This window comes from Balaenoptera acutorostrata, chromosome 6, assembly GCF_949987535.1.
Source record: "Balaenoptera acutorostrata chromosome 6, mBalAcu1.1, whole genome shotgun sequence".
Classification (NCBI taxonomy): Eukaryota; Metazoa; Chordata; class Mammalia; order Artiodactyla; family Balaenopteridae; genus Balaenoptera; species Balaenoptera acutorostrata.
Window position 1 is genome coordinate 118282537 of NC_080069.1, and position 14231 is coordinate 118296767.

The 14231-nt window shown below is 54.9% G+C and overlaps 1 protein-coding gene across 8 annotated transcripts in view; it reads left to right on the forward strand.

The window, feature by feature from the left end:
- Nucleotides 1–14231, forward strand: part of SPTAN1 (spectrin alpha, non-erythrocytic 1) — a 59802-nt gene that overhangs the window by 44868 nt on the left and 703 nt on the right. For 5 of the 8 annotated variants that reach the window (XM_057548503.1, XM_057548502.1, XM_057548506.1 and 2 more), the window contains 17 exons: nt 1498–1706; nt 2546–2666; nt 2851–2972; nt 3573–3705; nt 5433–5531; nt 7034–7193; nt 7865–7941; nt 8580–8789; nt 9175–9471; nt 9857–9969; nt 10345–10362; nt 11529–11591; nt 12798–12852; nt 13319–13515; nt 13655–13708; nt 13794–13940; nt 14025–14172. In XM_057548503.1, the coding sequence (XP_057404486.1) occupies nt 1498–1706; nt 2546–2666; nt 2851–2972; nt 3573–3705; nt 5433–5531; nt 7034–7193; nt 7865–7941; nt 8580–8789; nt 9175–9471; nt 9857–9969; nt 10345–10362; nt 11529–11591; nt 12798–12852; nt 13319–13515; nt 13655–13708; nt 13794–13940; nt 14025–14172 (2223 nt within the window). The remainder of the gene's footprint in view (nt 1–1497; nt 1707–2545; nt 2667–2850; nt 2973–3572; nt 3706–5432; nt 5532–7033; nt 7194–7864; nt 7942–8579; nt 8790–9174; nt 9472–9856; nt 9970–10344; nt 10363–11528; nt 11592–12797; nt 12853–13318; nt 13516–13654; nt 13709–13793; nt 13941–14024; nt 14173–14231) is intronic. The other 3 variants (XM_057548508.1, XM_057548510.1, XM_057548509.1) reach the window with 2 other exon arrangements.

A 14231-nucleotide genomic window follows, 5' to 3' on the forward strand; every position in this document is an offset into this window, starting at 1 on the left:
GTACAACTGTAAAGACTATAAGGAAGTTCCTTTGTGCTCTCAGAACAAGGTCCATATCTTGATCTTGGCGGTAGTTACGTAAATCTACACATACAATAAAACTGCATGGAACTACATGCACATACTCACAGAGACACACAAATGCATATAAAAATTGGTGAAATCTGAATAAGGTCTATGAATTGTAGCAATGTAAGAAAACTGAGAAAAATGTATTAATTCGTTTAAAATAATAAACCCATCACAAGTTAACGTAAGTAACATTTTTTATGTATAATGTCTCTGTTTTTCCAAAAACAAAAATATAGCAAGAAGAGTCACACTGGTTACATTTTTTGCAAATCTCTTTGATGTCCAGCTTGATAGAAGACAGCTGGATTCTTACAGCTGCTTCTGAATTCAGTTTGTTGTGTGTGATGAAAACACAGCCTCACACAGGTAGAGGAGGGAGTAGTATCTTAATTCAGATAACTGGATACTTTTTGATACTACATCCAACTCAGTAAGTGGTAGTTTCTAAAGGTTAGTTGGAAAGTGGACTCTGAAACACTGTCAGCTTTTCATACTGTTTATATTTAAATCCACTGGTCCATCTTGGACTTGGAATGGATCATTTACTCAGGCCTGAGGTTACAGAATCATTTGGGAAATACTGATTCGTAGAGTTTAGATCTTCTAAATGTTGACGCATGTCTGTATATGGTATCAAACATCACATTCGTTAACATCACAGCCAGTCTCAATGGAAAAATCTACACGTATCGGGAAGCTGTCAGGCTCGCGGAGGTGGATGCCAATTTTCCAAAATTTAATTTCCTCATGAAAGTTTGAATTTTATCATTAGCAGCAAACTCAGTTTTCCTTAAAGTGACAGGTTCACTTTATTCATTCTCGACAAAGTATTTGTCAGCTCTCAAAGTCAGAATGACCATAGTTTGTCTGTTGGCTGTTCTCCCAAGTGAAACTGACGGTCCATGGAAGAAGTGGCCAGTTCAGCTCGGAACACATGCCTCTCCTCAGCACAGTCATTGAACTTCGGCACTCGGCGGAAGTGCTTTGTGTGGGTTCCCTGTTTTATCAGATACGATATTAAAACGACACATACTCAAAGATGGAGACTTAATAAAATTAACAACTTTGCTGCTTTTTTAAGGATGTTCTTAAGTGAAACAGCGATTTCTACTGGGAGTGCGTGGCAGTGAAGAGCTGGATTTCTGCTCGTAGTTTGCCACTGCCTTGAGCAGCACCACCCCTACCATGGATTTTGCACCATCAGTGCAAATGTTCACACAGTAAAAAAGGCAGATCATGTTTTTGTATTGTTATGAAAGTAGTTTTGATCTCTTAGAACTCTAGGGGTCCACATACCACACTTTGAGAGAAACCTGAATAAATCTTAAACCAACCCGTCAATGAAGAAGTCCCGAGTTCTGGTTTACAAGCAGATATTCGTGGGTGACCCAGATCTCTGACCCCTCCGTCATGTCCCCTGCCCAGGATCGCCTGAAGGACCTGAACAGCCAGGCCGACAGCCTGATGACCAGCAGTGCCTTCGACACCTCCCAAGTGAAGGACAAGCGGGACACCATCAACGGCCGTTTCCAGAAGATCAAGGGCATGGCGGCCTCCCGGCGAGCCAGGCTGAACGAGTCCCACCGCCTGCACCAGTTCTTCCGGGACATGGACGACGAGGAGTCCTGGATCAAGTACGTGCCCCGCTCCGGGTCCCCTCGGTGCCCTCGGAGCCTTTCACGGAGGACGTTAGGAACCCCGGGCTAATCCTCTCCTGGACCGTGGTGGTGAGATGGGAAGTGGGTCAGAAACGGCACGGACTCGGCAGCTGTGCCCGGCTGGTCCCAGCCTCACCGCACAGCCGCGGGGAGACGCCCCGGCTTCCCCTCCTGGTGTCTGGGCATGCGGTGATAGTGGTCAGCCATGGCCTCCACGTGGCGGTGTGTGTGGTGGCGTCCAGGGCTTGTCTAGTCCCTGCCCTTAGGTCACTGGCGACATTAGTGAGTTCCCATCTGGGAAAGATGGTCTGATCTCCTGGGGAAGATTGCTGCTTGCAGGAAGAAAAGTTCGTCTTGTTTGTTTTTGTCTCCCCTCCCCCAGAATTTCAGTCTGCCTTTTCCAGATGATGTAGCCTATAAACAGACCATTTTTAAGGACAGGATCCTCTCAATTCACTGCCTTAAAACGCTGTTTACATTAGCATTTTCATATGTTACCACGTGTGATACGTGTGTATTTGATCAGGTAGGATTGATAGGGTGACAGCAGTGGCACCTCCTTGTTCTCCAGTGCACCCCGACCCTTTGCAGAGTCGGACACAGGAGGTGCTCCTGGAGACGTACGTGGACCCCATTCATTGGGGAAGTAGAGGCTTTTTTCCCCAGAAGCCTGGCTTCTGAAGGACTTTCCCAGAGAGATGGGTAGATGCAGGTGAAGGACATCACGGGGTCCGTGAGCTTCACGCTCTTTGACTGCACGTCTGCAGCTGAAGACACGCAGGTGCAGAGGCTGACCGCCTGCCTGTGCTGCCCAGGGAGAAGAAGCTGCTGGTGAGCTCGGAGGACTATGGCCGCGACCTGACGGGCGTTCAGAACCTGAGGAAGAAGCACAAACGTTTGGAGGCAGAACTGGCTGCCCATGAGCCGGCGATTCAGGTGAGGAGGGCCTCTCCTGGCCAAGCGGGCAGCGGGGCTTGAATGGGTCCAGGTGAGCCCGTCTCACCGAGGTCTCTACCGTGGTTATGGCCCCTCATCCCACAGCGGGGTGGAGAAGGCCTGAATTTGATGTCGAGGCCCTTTCCTGGAAGCATCTGTTGACCCAGTCGTTCTTGCCTGTCAGGGTGTCCTGGACACCGGAAAGAAGCTGTCCGATGACAACACCATCGGGAAGGAGGAGATTGAGCAGCGCCTGGCGCAGTTCGTGGAGCACTGGAAGGAGCTGAAGCAGCTGGCGGCCGCCCGGTGAGCGGGCGGGGCACGGGCAGCGGGCGGGGCGTGGGCAGCGGGCGGGCCCGCCTCTTGGCTGTGCCAGCACCACGCCTGGGTTGCTCTGACAGGCCCACGCCGAGCTGGTCCTGTTATGTGAATCCGGACCGAGCAGATGGTTCCAGAATTGCGTGTTGGACCAGCACTCTCTGCTTTGTATTAGGAAGAGGGCTCGAATGAACCGTTTACATCCCACACTCATCATTCATGTTTTTTTTTTTTTTTAATTTATTTATTTATTTTTGCTGTGTTGGGTCTTCGTTTCTGTGCGAGGGCTTTCTCTAGTTGCGGCAAGCGGGGGCCACTCTTCATCACGGTGCGCGGGCCTCCCACCGTCGCGGCCTCTCCCGCTGCGGAGCACAGGCTCCAGACACGCAGGCTCAGTAGTTGTGGTTCACGGGCCCAGCCTCTCCGCGGCATGTGGGATCCTCCCAGACCAGGGCTCGAACCCATGTCCCCTGCATTGGCAGGCAGACTCCCAACCACTGCGCCACCAGGGAAGCCCCATCATTCGTGTTTTTAAGCATCCAGGTTAAAGGAGATTATGGCTGATTTTATACTGTCCCCTGTGATTAGGGGCCAGCGGCTAGAAGAGTCCTTGGAATATCAGCAGTTTGTAGCCAACGTGGAGGAGGAGGAAGCCTGGATCAATGAGAAGATGACCCTGGTGGCCAGTGAAGATTATGGAGACACTCTTGCTGCCATCCAGGTCAGAGAAACCGGAGATGCTGCCTGCTTCTTCCCTCCTAGCCGCTGCCCGCTCCACCCTTTTCCTGCCAGCTTGCTCGGTGGCCGTGCTCTTACCGGGAGAGCCCTCGGAGCCGGCAGCCAGCGTCTCGTTGGCTGGTCTCAGTCCTCAAGATCCCACGCGAGAGATGCTGCCCCTCTGTAGACAAAATTGGGGTGACTTTGTCAGCCCCAGTTCATGGAGTCCCGCTGTCAGCCCGGCAGTGTGGCTGGTATCGTTAACCACAGCTTACTAGTACCCTGTTAGTTTCCTGTGGCTGCCTTAGCAAAGTACCACAAACCCAGTGGCTTTGAAACAATAGAAACTTGTTTTGTCCTAGTTTGGAGAGCTAGAGGTCTGTGATCAAGGTGTTGACAGGGCCTTGCTCTCTCCGAAGCTTCTAGGAGAGGACCCTTTCTTGCCTCTTCCAGCTTCTGGTAGCTGGGCTTGTGGCAGCGTAACTCGAACCTCTGCCTGTGCTTTCACATGGCTGTCTTCCCTCTGTGTCTTTGTGTTCCCGTGGCATTCTGTCTGGGTGTGTCTGTGTCCAGATTTCCCTCTTGTTATATATGTAGGACACCAGGCATATTGGATTAGGACCCACCCTGATGACCTGTCTTAACTTGATTGCATCTGCAGAGAACTCATTTCCACATTCCTAGGTGCTGAGGTTTGAACCCATATCTTTGGGGCGGGACACAGTTCAACCCGTAACATACTTCTTAAATACATAGGTTACCTATTGCTGTGTCACAACCCTAAAAACAACAGTCTATTTCCCACGATTCTGTGCATTGATGGGCATTGCCTCTCCTGCTCTCACTGGGAGCCTCTCACACAGCTGCACTGAGGCAGAAGGCAGCTGGGCTGAGAGGTGCACGGTGATGTCACTCCGGTGGCTCCAGCTGGGACGTCTCAGTCCCCTCCACGTGGCCTCTCACCATCCGGCAGCTTAGATCAGCTTCTTCAGGCAGCGTTCAAAGAGGCAAAGGCAAGGCTGAGGGATCCTAAGGCGTAGCCTGTGGGACAGAGCAGCCCCGGGTCTCGGGGGTGAGGCGACTCCCCTCTTCATAGGAGGAACTGCACGTTGTGGTCGGGTGTTCCTCCGTCCGTGCCGCCAGCTGTGGAGGCAGAGTTAGCATTCCTGAGAGTCAGGGTAGCCCCAGAGCTGGGCTCCTCCCGCCGGGAATCCTGTTCAGCTCGTTGGGGGACGCAGGTAGGAGGCAGATGCAGTCAGTGGTTTCCTGTTCTCTGCATCGCTGTGTTTCCTGGAGGCCGACACAAGGGGTGTTGTCTCCAGCACTTCAACTGTACGGAGGAAAGGACAAGATTTGGGAGGTCCCTCAGGAGGTGTGCTCGGGTTAAACCTTAGGGTGGGTGTCGCTGTTCAGTTGGTGCTTATTTTAAGGTTGCTCGGTATCCATTCTGGGGCCTCCGACAGGGCAAGAGGGGCCTGTGCTGGTTGACGGGCAGGAGCCTCACCGCTTCAGAAAGGCCTTCCCGAGCCCCCCCACCCCTGGTTATGCGCGCGGTGTCCTCATTTTACTGTTTTAGGATTTCCTATTTATTCTGTGTCTGTCTGTTGTCTGAGCCCCAGCTGGACTGGGGTGCATGTGCGGGCACCTTCCAGCCCTGCTCCTCTGTGCCCGGGACCTGGCCCACCGCACATACCAGGCTCTCAGTAGCAAGCCTTGCTGTTTCCCCTCCAGGGCTTACTGAAGAAACATGAAGCCTTCGAGACGGACTTCACTGTGCACAAGGACCGGGTGAATGACGTCTGCACTAACGGACAAGACCTCATTAAGAAGGTGAGCCCGGCCCGCTGGTAAGACCCTCATTTCCCGCTCTGGGACACCGCGTGCTGGTACCACAACTGCCCACAAAGCTCCTCCCCTGGGACACTCACTAAACAGAGGTCTGCGTGGAGACCAGTGGCGGCTCCATTCCTGCATTCCGTGTTTAACTGGATATTTACCCCCTTCTTGAAGCCAGTTAGTAAAGCCATTCTGCAGCAGTTGTTTTTCTCTGCTTTAATTAAGAAGCATCCCTACTGTGACATTGGCACTCCCACATGGTTGCTCTTCCAGTTTACTTCTCCGGGAATACAAGCTCTTTATAGAGGTGGCAGAAAACACAAGTGGGCAGATCAAAATAGTCACCCATAGAACCACCACCAGAGATGACCCCAGTGAGACCTCCGTGCCTGACCCTCCAGACTCTCCTCATGCTGAGCCATCCACCAGGTTAAACAGCAGCTGTTCAGTGGGTGCACATCGCTGTGTAAAAGCTGGCTGCTATCCAGGATGTTTTATAAATCTGTCTGTCAGAATCACAAGGTTCATTTCACTCAAACAGCTTTCTAGGGAGAAAGCAAAAAATAAGGGGTCTTCGTGCTTTCTCAGCAGCAGTGAAGTCGAGTCACTCCCCAGTTGAAATCCAGACTAGACGGGGTGCCGCCATCTGTCACAAGTTCCACAAGACATGTAGTTGCACAAGACAAATGACTTCTATCGACTCTGATTTCCTGTCACAAACACATAATGAGTAAAATTCCTCATCACAGAATTTGCACTGTTGATCAGGCCTTACTTAAGACTAGGGATTTGGTCCACAGGAGGTAACTGTAGTTAAAATCCGTGTTCACTGGGGAGCTTTTCTCCTCACTCTTGTGGGCAAATAACCTTACGGAGACTAATTTCAGATACAGACCATGTCCACGTAGATGAGGCCTGTGTACGACTCAGCACACACAAGTGCGCCCCACCTGTGAGATGACAGCTTGTGACTGTCCTTCGGCCTTGTGGCAGAGAGCCTGGTGCTCTGTTTCCAGCAGCAGTCTTTGTTTCCTCCCTGAGTTTCTTTCTAAATTTTATGCGGACTTATGGTTTGTGTTTTCACATACAGTTTTAACCAAGACTGCATCAGAGTGTTTGGGGCTTAATAATTTTTAATATCCACAGTGTGAAAATATTGTTCCAAGCCGTTGTTTTTATTGCATACGTATAGTAGCCATTGAGTCATAATTATTTAGGCTTTTTCTAATTTTTTGCTGTCAAAAATGACACTGATGAATACATCATTGTGACTTAACATTTTATCACATTCCTCATTATTACTTGTAGGAGTAGAATTGCCAGTGTTCATCTCTTTAAGGCTCTTAGAAAAGCCTTCCCCCATTCTCCTGGCGGTGGGCAGGGGAGCACGGCCTGTCACAGAGGTTGCAAGCCTGCCTGCGCCCTGCAGGGAGGGTGCAGATCAGGTAACTGCAGCAGGGGCGAGGCTGACAGAGTGTGCCTTTTCCACGGCCTAGAACAATCACCATGAGGAGAACATCTCTTCAAAGATGAAGGGCCTGAATGGGAAAGTATCAGACTTGGAGAAAGCTGCCGCCCAGAGGAAGGCAAAGCTCGACGAGAACTCGGCCTTCCTTCAGTTCAACTGGAAGGCTGACGTGGTGGAGTCCTGGATTGGTAAGCACGGCCTCGGCGCTGCCCAAGCCTCTTACCCTCCCGGGCCGGGAAGATTGTTCAGAACCACAGCCTGTCTGCTTCCTACGCAGCTGGTTTTCTTCTGCGGAGAAGAAACTGCTGGAATGTGAGCGTATCAGAGACCCCTGCTGCCGGGCAGACCACTGGTGGCAGCGGGAGACAGGGTCCTGAGGCAGAGAGCCGAGCCTCAGCGGTGCCCCTGGGCCGGCACGAGGGTTAACAAAACAAAGGTCCTGTAACGCTGAAAGAAGCAGTGGGCACCACAACACAAACAAGGGCCACACGAGCCAGACCAGCCTACACCGGCACTGTCCCCTGAGCTACACGGGTCCAGGGTGTGATCCAGCCCCCAGGCGACAAGGAACTGCACTGATTTCAGGACCCACATGACCTTGGTAGTTGCTGTCGCATAAGTAGCGACTGAACAGCATCTAGGACAGGCTGGAGGGCCCTCTTCAGGACACAGACATAGAAGGGGGCCCGGGTGCAGGGAGGAGCCAGCTCATTGGGGTTCAGAGACTGCTGTCAGTAGTATTGGAATTCAAATGTAAGCAAAATAATAGGTGCCTCGCTCTTCTTTTTTCTTCTTTTCTTTTTTTTTAAATTTGTTACATTGAGAAGGGATGGTTGATTTCCCATGCTTGGTTTTCTAGGTGAAAAGGAGAACAGCTTGAAGACAGATGATTATGGTCGAGATCTATCTTCTGTCCAAACTCTCCTTACCAAACAGGTCAGTCGTGGCTACTTTGTTGATTGATTGAAATATTCTCACATAGTATTTCCTGGTGGATGAATGACGGTCAGCATCTTTCATTGAGACATTTGACTATTTATATTAGGCCCTAGGGGCCAGCCATAAACAAGATACAGTCCTGGTCCTCAGGAAGCTCTCAGACTAGGCCTCTGAGCTGTAGCCTGATGGGTGCTAAAAGGGCTGAGCACAGCAGGATGTGGACTTCAGTCAAGAGGTGTCTGACTCGGTTTCCAGCAGGCAGGCGTTGACGGGAAAGTCTTCCCAGAGGAGGTGACATCCAAGCTAGATCACGGAGGGTAAACTGAAAGTGGTTGGGGAAGAGCTGGGCGGGTATTCTTGGCAGAGGTAGTGTGGAGAGCCCGGGTGCCTCAGCCCGAGGCTGAAAGCAGGGTCTGGGAGGAGCTGCCTCAGTGACCTGAGGTCTGGAGGAGATGCAGAAAAGTGGTGACCAAGGTGTGACCAAGCGTCAGGAGGAGGTGGGGACTCGAGGCTGACAGTCTGGCCTGGGCAGCTGGCTGGACAGATGCAGGTGCCGTCCGAGCTGAGGCGCCGGAAGGTGTACGATCTCATCTCAGTGCGGTCCCTGCATGTTGCCTTCTCGCTCCTTGTTCCAGGAAACCTTCGATGCTGGCCTGCAGGCCTTCCAGCAGGAGGGCATCGCCAACATCACTACCCTCAAAGATCAGCTGCTGGCCGCCAAGCACATCCAGTCAAAGGCCATCGAGGCCCGGCACGCCGCCCTCATGAAAAGGTGGAGCCAGCTTCTGGCCAATTCAGCCACCCGAAAGAAGAAGCTGCTGGAGGCTCAGAGTCATTTCCGCAAGGTAAGCTTGGCCCCAGCCGAGCTCAACCAGCTCAACGCATAGGGAAAGCAAACCCCTCTCCCGGGACAGAGGTTCTGCACGGGGGTGTGGAGTCAACGTAAACCAAGGGAAATGGGACCCTTGCCTTCGTGAGGCTGCTGCTCGGAGGCTTCCGGGAAGACTGAGCTTGCATGTCCCAGGGAAGGGGGAGCAAGGGGAGAAAGAGGGAGGACTTTCGAGCAGTGGGAGAAGGGCGGCAGAGAGCCGAGCCGAGCCAAGCTGAGCAAGCCCGACGCCCTGGGAACTACCCCCGCCTTTCTGGTGCCCACACCGCCGCCCACCCGCCCACCAAGGATGGTCCATACAGCCCTTGCAGCTGTGCTGACTCAGTCTCCTCTGCTTTCAGGTGGAGGACCTCTTCCTGACCTTTGCCAAAAAGGCTTCTGCCTTCAACAGCTGGTTTGAAAACGCAGAGGAGGACTTAACAGACCCGGTGCGCTGCAACTCCCTGGAAGAGATCAAGGCCTTGCGCGAGGCCCACGACGCCTTCCGCTCCTCGCTCAGCTCGGCCCAGGCCGACTTCAACCAGCTGGCGGAGCTGGACCGCCAGATCAAGAGCTTCCGCGTGGCCTCCAACCCCTACACCTGGTTCACCATGGAGGCCCTGGAGGAGACCTGGAGGAACCTGCAGAAGATCATCAAGGTGCCCTTCTCCGCTGGGCCGGGTGGGGCCCTGGGCAGGGAAGCCCTTCCTGGCTGAAGCGTGAGGAGGTCGGGGAGGAAGCGCAGTTTCATTCATCACAAGTCACCCTGTGTGGGTCCCACAGGCCCGCATGGCTGTGATCGGCCCTCCCCCGCCCCGCGTCTTGCAAGGTCTCTGGGGAAGCGGGCTGGCAAATGCCTCCCAGACACCTTCCGTGCTGTCTGTGGGTTGAGATGAACAGCTCGTCCTCCCTGACCCCCGAGTAGCTTCAGAAAACTACTCCTGTTCCTCTCAAATGTTGAGACCAGCCGGTCAGTGGCTGAGCCTCGAGCCTGTCCGTGAAGGGGGTCGGGGATGACACGCCTTTTCCTCCCTCGGTCCTTAGGAAAGGGAGCTGGAGCTGCAGAAGGAGCAGCGCCGGCAGGAGGAGAACGACAAGCTGCGCCAGGAGTTCGCCCAGCACGCCAACGCCTTCCACCAGTGGATCCAGGAGACCAGGTGCGGCCCCGGGAGTGCTCGGTCCTGGGGGCTGAATGCCCAGGCCTCGGGCCCCAGAGTGTGGGAAGAAGGGTTAGGAGCGCAGCCTGGTCTGGCTGGAGCCAGAGGGGTGGGCAGGGTTGGGAGGGTTCTCGAAGGAACTTCTCCAGAGATGGAGTCACCGGATGTCCTGGATTGGGTGGGACTGAGCGTGGCCCGTGGTTGCCCTGCACAGCGACGGTGACAAGGGTACAGGGTTGAGCACAGCGTGGGTACTGATGACCTTGGTTTTGTTTTTTTTTTTCTCTTTCTTGTGTCTGCTTCTGTCCCCCACCTCGCGATGCTGCTGTCCGGACACCACCTTGTCTTGTGGCTGCTTGGATCCCATCTCCACAGAACGTATCTCCTCGATGGGTTAATATTGACTTCTTATTTCTCCGGGCTTTGTGGTGTGATGGTGTCTCGTGTGCTTGTCCCTCTGCCCTTTGTCCCCTCGTGGCCTGGCTTGCAGAGGATCCCAGAATGGACCTTCCCGCCTGGGGCAGGCTGCACGTCCCCCGCCCTACCCTCGCCCGCTTCCCTGGCACCCATGGCCCACTGTCCCTGACGGCCTGCAGTCTGGGGAGGGGAGCCGCTCCCACCTTCCTGTTCAGATGCCAAGGGTTCTCTTAGGGAATAAGATGGGGCCAGAAGGCCAGAGCTGGAGTCCAAAGCCTCTGAGAATCCCCATGCTTATTCAGCCATTGGGATTATACTGGACTTCTTTTCTGCCTTGTTCCCCCATGTGTCTGTTGGGATCATGCTTAGTGCCTAGGAGGTCATGGGCGTGAAATAGGATGACATTGTTGAGGGGCTCCAGCTGGTGCACTAAGTCCCGGTCTGTGCACTGACCCCCTCCTCCCCCAGCGCCTCCACGGAGGGCTGAGGCTGTCTTTTGCCTCAAGAGGAAGCCCAAGTGCTCAGGGTTTCTGGGTGATGGAGAGACACAGGACTTGGGAGGAGCCCCGAGAGGAGCAGGGCCGTCGTGCCCGGTGCCAGTGGGGCCTCCCCACGAGGCCTTGGCCTCTGCCCGGATCGGGCACCCTTGCATTCTCTCCCGGGACCATGGGCTTAGACTAGCGCTCCCGAGGCCCTGCAGGCAGGCACGTCAGGTGTTAGAGGCGGCAGCGGGAGGAGCATACCCACACTCAGGCAAGCACGTGCTGAAGGCAGAGCGGGGCGGGATCCAGGGATCGCAGGTTCAGCTCGAGCTCATAAGCTGCCCTGGGGTCTGTTCTCCTCCCCGGTGCCCGTGGCCATGTCTGCTGGCATTGGACTTGTCTCCATGAGGTGCCATGCTCCCCTTACCACGTGGCTCCTCCCAGCCCTGTCCCGTCTTGCCCGGTCCCCGTGTGAGCCGCCCAAGGCTGCCTGCCCTCCCAGGCTGGCTGTCGGCTCGGCCTCCACCACGTCCCTGCCTGGGCGCCAGGAGGCCCTGCCTGTGCACTGTCCAGCTTGGGCCTTGTGGTGTGTGTCTGTCTCGGTATGCTCTTGCCTCCCCTTCCTTTGGTGTATTCATTTGGTTTCTTTTCTTTGAATAGCATAGCGTATCGTCGGGTCATTCGTGTCTATCAGTATGAAGTTGGGGATGATCTGTCTGGAAGGTTTTTCTCCTGTTTCTTTTCTTACCTCGCTGTGGTTTTACCCGTGCACTCTTGACTTCCCCAGGCGGCTCTGCTTTCTGACTAACCCACCGCCCGTGGCCGCGTGGGAAGGAGGGGTCTGTCCTCCTCCCACTGCACCAGCACCCGGCCTCCTGCCCCCAGGTCCTGGGGGTGTGCTTTTCCTGGGGGGACATGGCGTGACTGTGAGTCTGATCTGCTGGGGTAGGAGGAAGCCTGGTGCCTTGCCTTGCTAGAGCACTTTGAACCTGGGGAGATTTCACAGCTAATGCTGGCTCGCTGGGTGTTGAAAGGGTAGGTTGGGGCAAAGGTGGGTACAGGGGAGGCCGGGCTAAAACCCCACCCAGGACACGCACACAGTGTGACTCATCCCTGCACGTAACCTCATTTGTCTTCGTTCACTGGTAGCCTCTGTGACCTCACACTGTTCTCTCGGAAAGCCTCTGTCGGCTCCCCAGAGACCCCCTGCTCCCTCAGAACTTAGCCCTGGAAGGAGCCTCTGGCGCTGTGTCTGTAGATGATAGAACCTGAATCTGGGGCTTAGTCACAGCCACCTCTCCTTTGGGCAGGACCAAACCCAAATCTGGTCGTGATCTTCACACCCCAGTTCCCATGTCAAGGGGTCATCTGACTGCATCTCCTCCCATTGCTGTCGCTTACCCTAGAGTGTGGCTCCCCTCCTCAGGAGCCTGCAGGAGACCCCAGGACTTCTGGGGGTGGCTGCCAGCCTCCCCTCACCTTCGGGTCTCCTGCCTGAAGGGTTGCACAGGCGTCCTTCTCCCCCTGGTTGCGGAGGAAACATGCTGCCAGGCCTGCAGCCCCTCTCTGTTCCCATGGAGGAACGTAAAATCAGTTCCCGAGGTACCCCTTCAAGGGCCTAAGGAGCCAGCCACATGACAAGGGGTCCCAGCTGGGGAGCAGGGAGCAGGCTGGATGGGGGCTCAGCCCTGGCTTATCTGTTGGCCTTACCAGGTGGCAACCACATCAGGCAGCAGCTTCCCAGAAGTATACTGGAGAAGTATTACCTGCCCTCCCTGGCTCCCAGAGCTGCTTAAGAAAAGATAGCCAATAGCAGATAGGTTTCATACCCTAATAAGAGGAAGTTGAGACTGCAGGCACTTTTATCTGAGGGAAGTTAATTTCGAGCTGGCGATCGGGCCTCTTGCCTCACTGTGCTTCTGTGTTTAGGTCCTGCATGGTGGAAGAATCCGGGACCCTCGAATCCCAGCTTGAAGCTACCAAAGTAAGTTCCCTTAGTGTTTCTGGCCCGGCTAAAACCCTTCACCCCACCACTGCCAGCAGGCGTACTTGGCTTCAGGTCGGGTACAAGGTGGGCTGGCCAGGTACCCCCCTTTCCCTTGGCTTAAAGCAGCCCAGGACCTCCGTCATTTTAAAAGAGTTTTTTGTCTTTGACAATTGCTACCAGGAGCTCTACTGGGAAAGGAGGAGGCTCCTTTGGTCCTCAGTATATACTGTTTCCCTGGCAGGTCAACCCACTGATTTGTGACTGTCACACTGACGCCTCTTCCTCTGTTGAGGCTGCTGGATGTCTTCAACTTCACCCCATCCCCACTTTGCCCTTGCAGGCAGCCCTGCAGGTCTCAGGCTGGGGGTGCGGAGACCGAGGAGGGCTGTTAAGCAGGCTCTCAGGCCCGGTAACCGAGGCAAGAGCCCCTGTCCCACGCATCTTTGCTCCCTCACCCCCGCAGCGCAAGCACCAGGAGATTCGAGCCATGAGAAGTCAGCTCAAGAAGATTGAGGACCTGGGGGCGGCCATGGAGGAAGCCCTGATCCTGGACAACAAGTACACAGAGCACAGCACCGTGGGCCTGGCCCAGCAGTGGGACCAGCTCGACCAGCTGGGCATGCGCATGCAGCACAACCTGGAGCAGCAGATCCAGGCCAGGTAGCTGCAGCTTCCCCGGGTGGGCACAGCAGCAGCAGGCCCGCCCCCACGTCCAGCAGTCAGTTTACTGGGAGGACAGAACGTGTCACCAGCTGCATGGGGTGGAGGATCCGGTCCCTAATTCTGTTCTTTCTTCCAGGAACACGACCGGGGTGACCGAGGAGGCCCTCAAAGAATTCAGCATGATGTTTAAGTGAGTATGCGTTGCGCCCTTCCTGGCAGGGGAGGCGGGCTCAGCAGCAGGGCCTCTGTGCTGAGCCCTCAGCCTTGTGCCACAGACACTTTGACAAGGACAAGTCTGGCCGGCTGAACCACCAGGAGTTCAAGTCCTGCCTGCGCTCCCTGGGCTACGACCTGCCCATGGTGGAGGAAGGGGAGCCCGACCCCGAGTTCGAGGCCATCCTGGACACTGTGGATCCAAACAGGTGAGCATCAGGGAACGTGGTAGAAGCAGCTCTGCACGCGGTTCCTACCGCACCCTCCCTGCTCACTGCACTTTGGCCCCCCAGGGACGGCCACGTCTCCCTGCAAGAGTACATGGCCTTCATGATCAGCCGTGAGACCGAGAACGTCAAGTCCAGTGAGGAGATCGAGAGCGCCTTCCGGGCCCTGAGCTCCGAAGGGAAGCCTTATGTGACCAAGGAGGAGCTGTACCAGGTCTGGGGCTCTGCTTCCCTAGTGTGGGGTGGGGGTGAGGGGTTCCTTTGAAGAGTGAA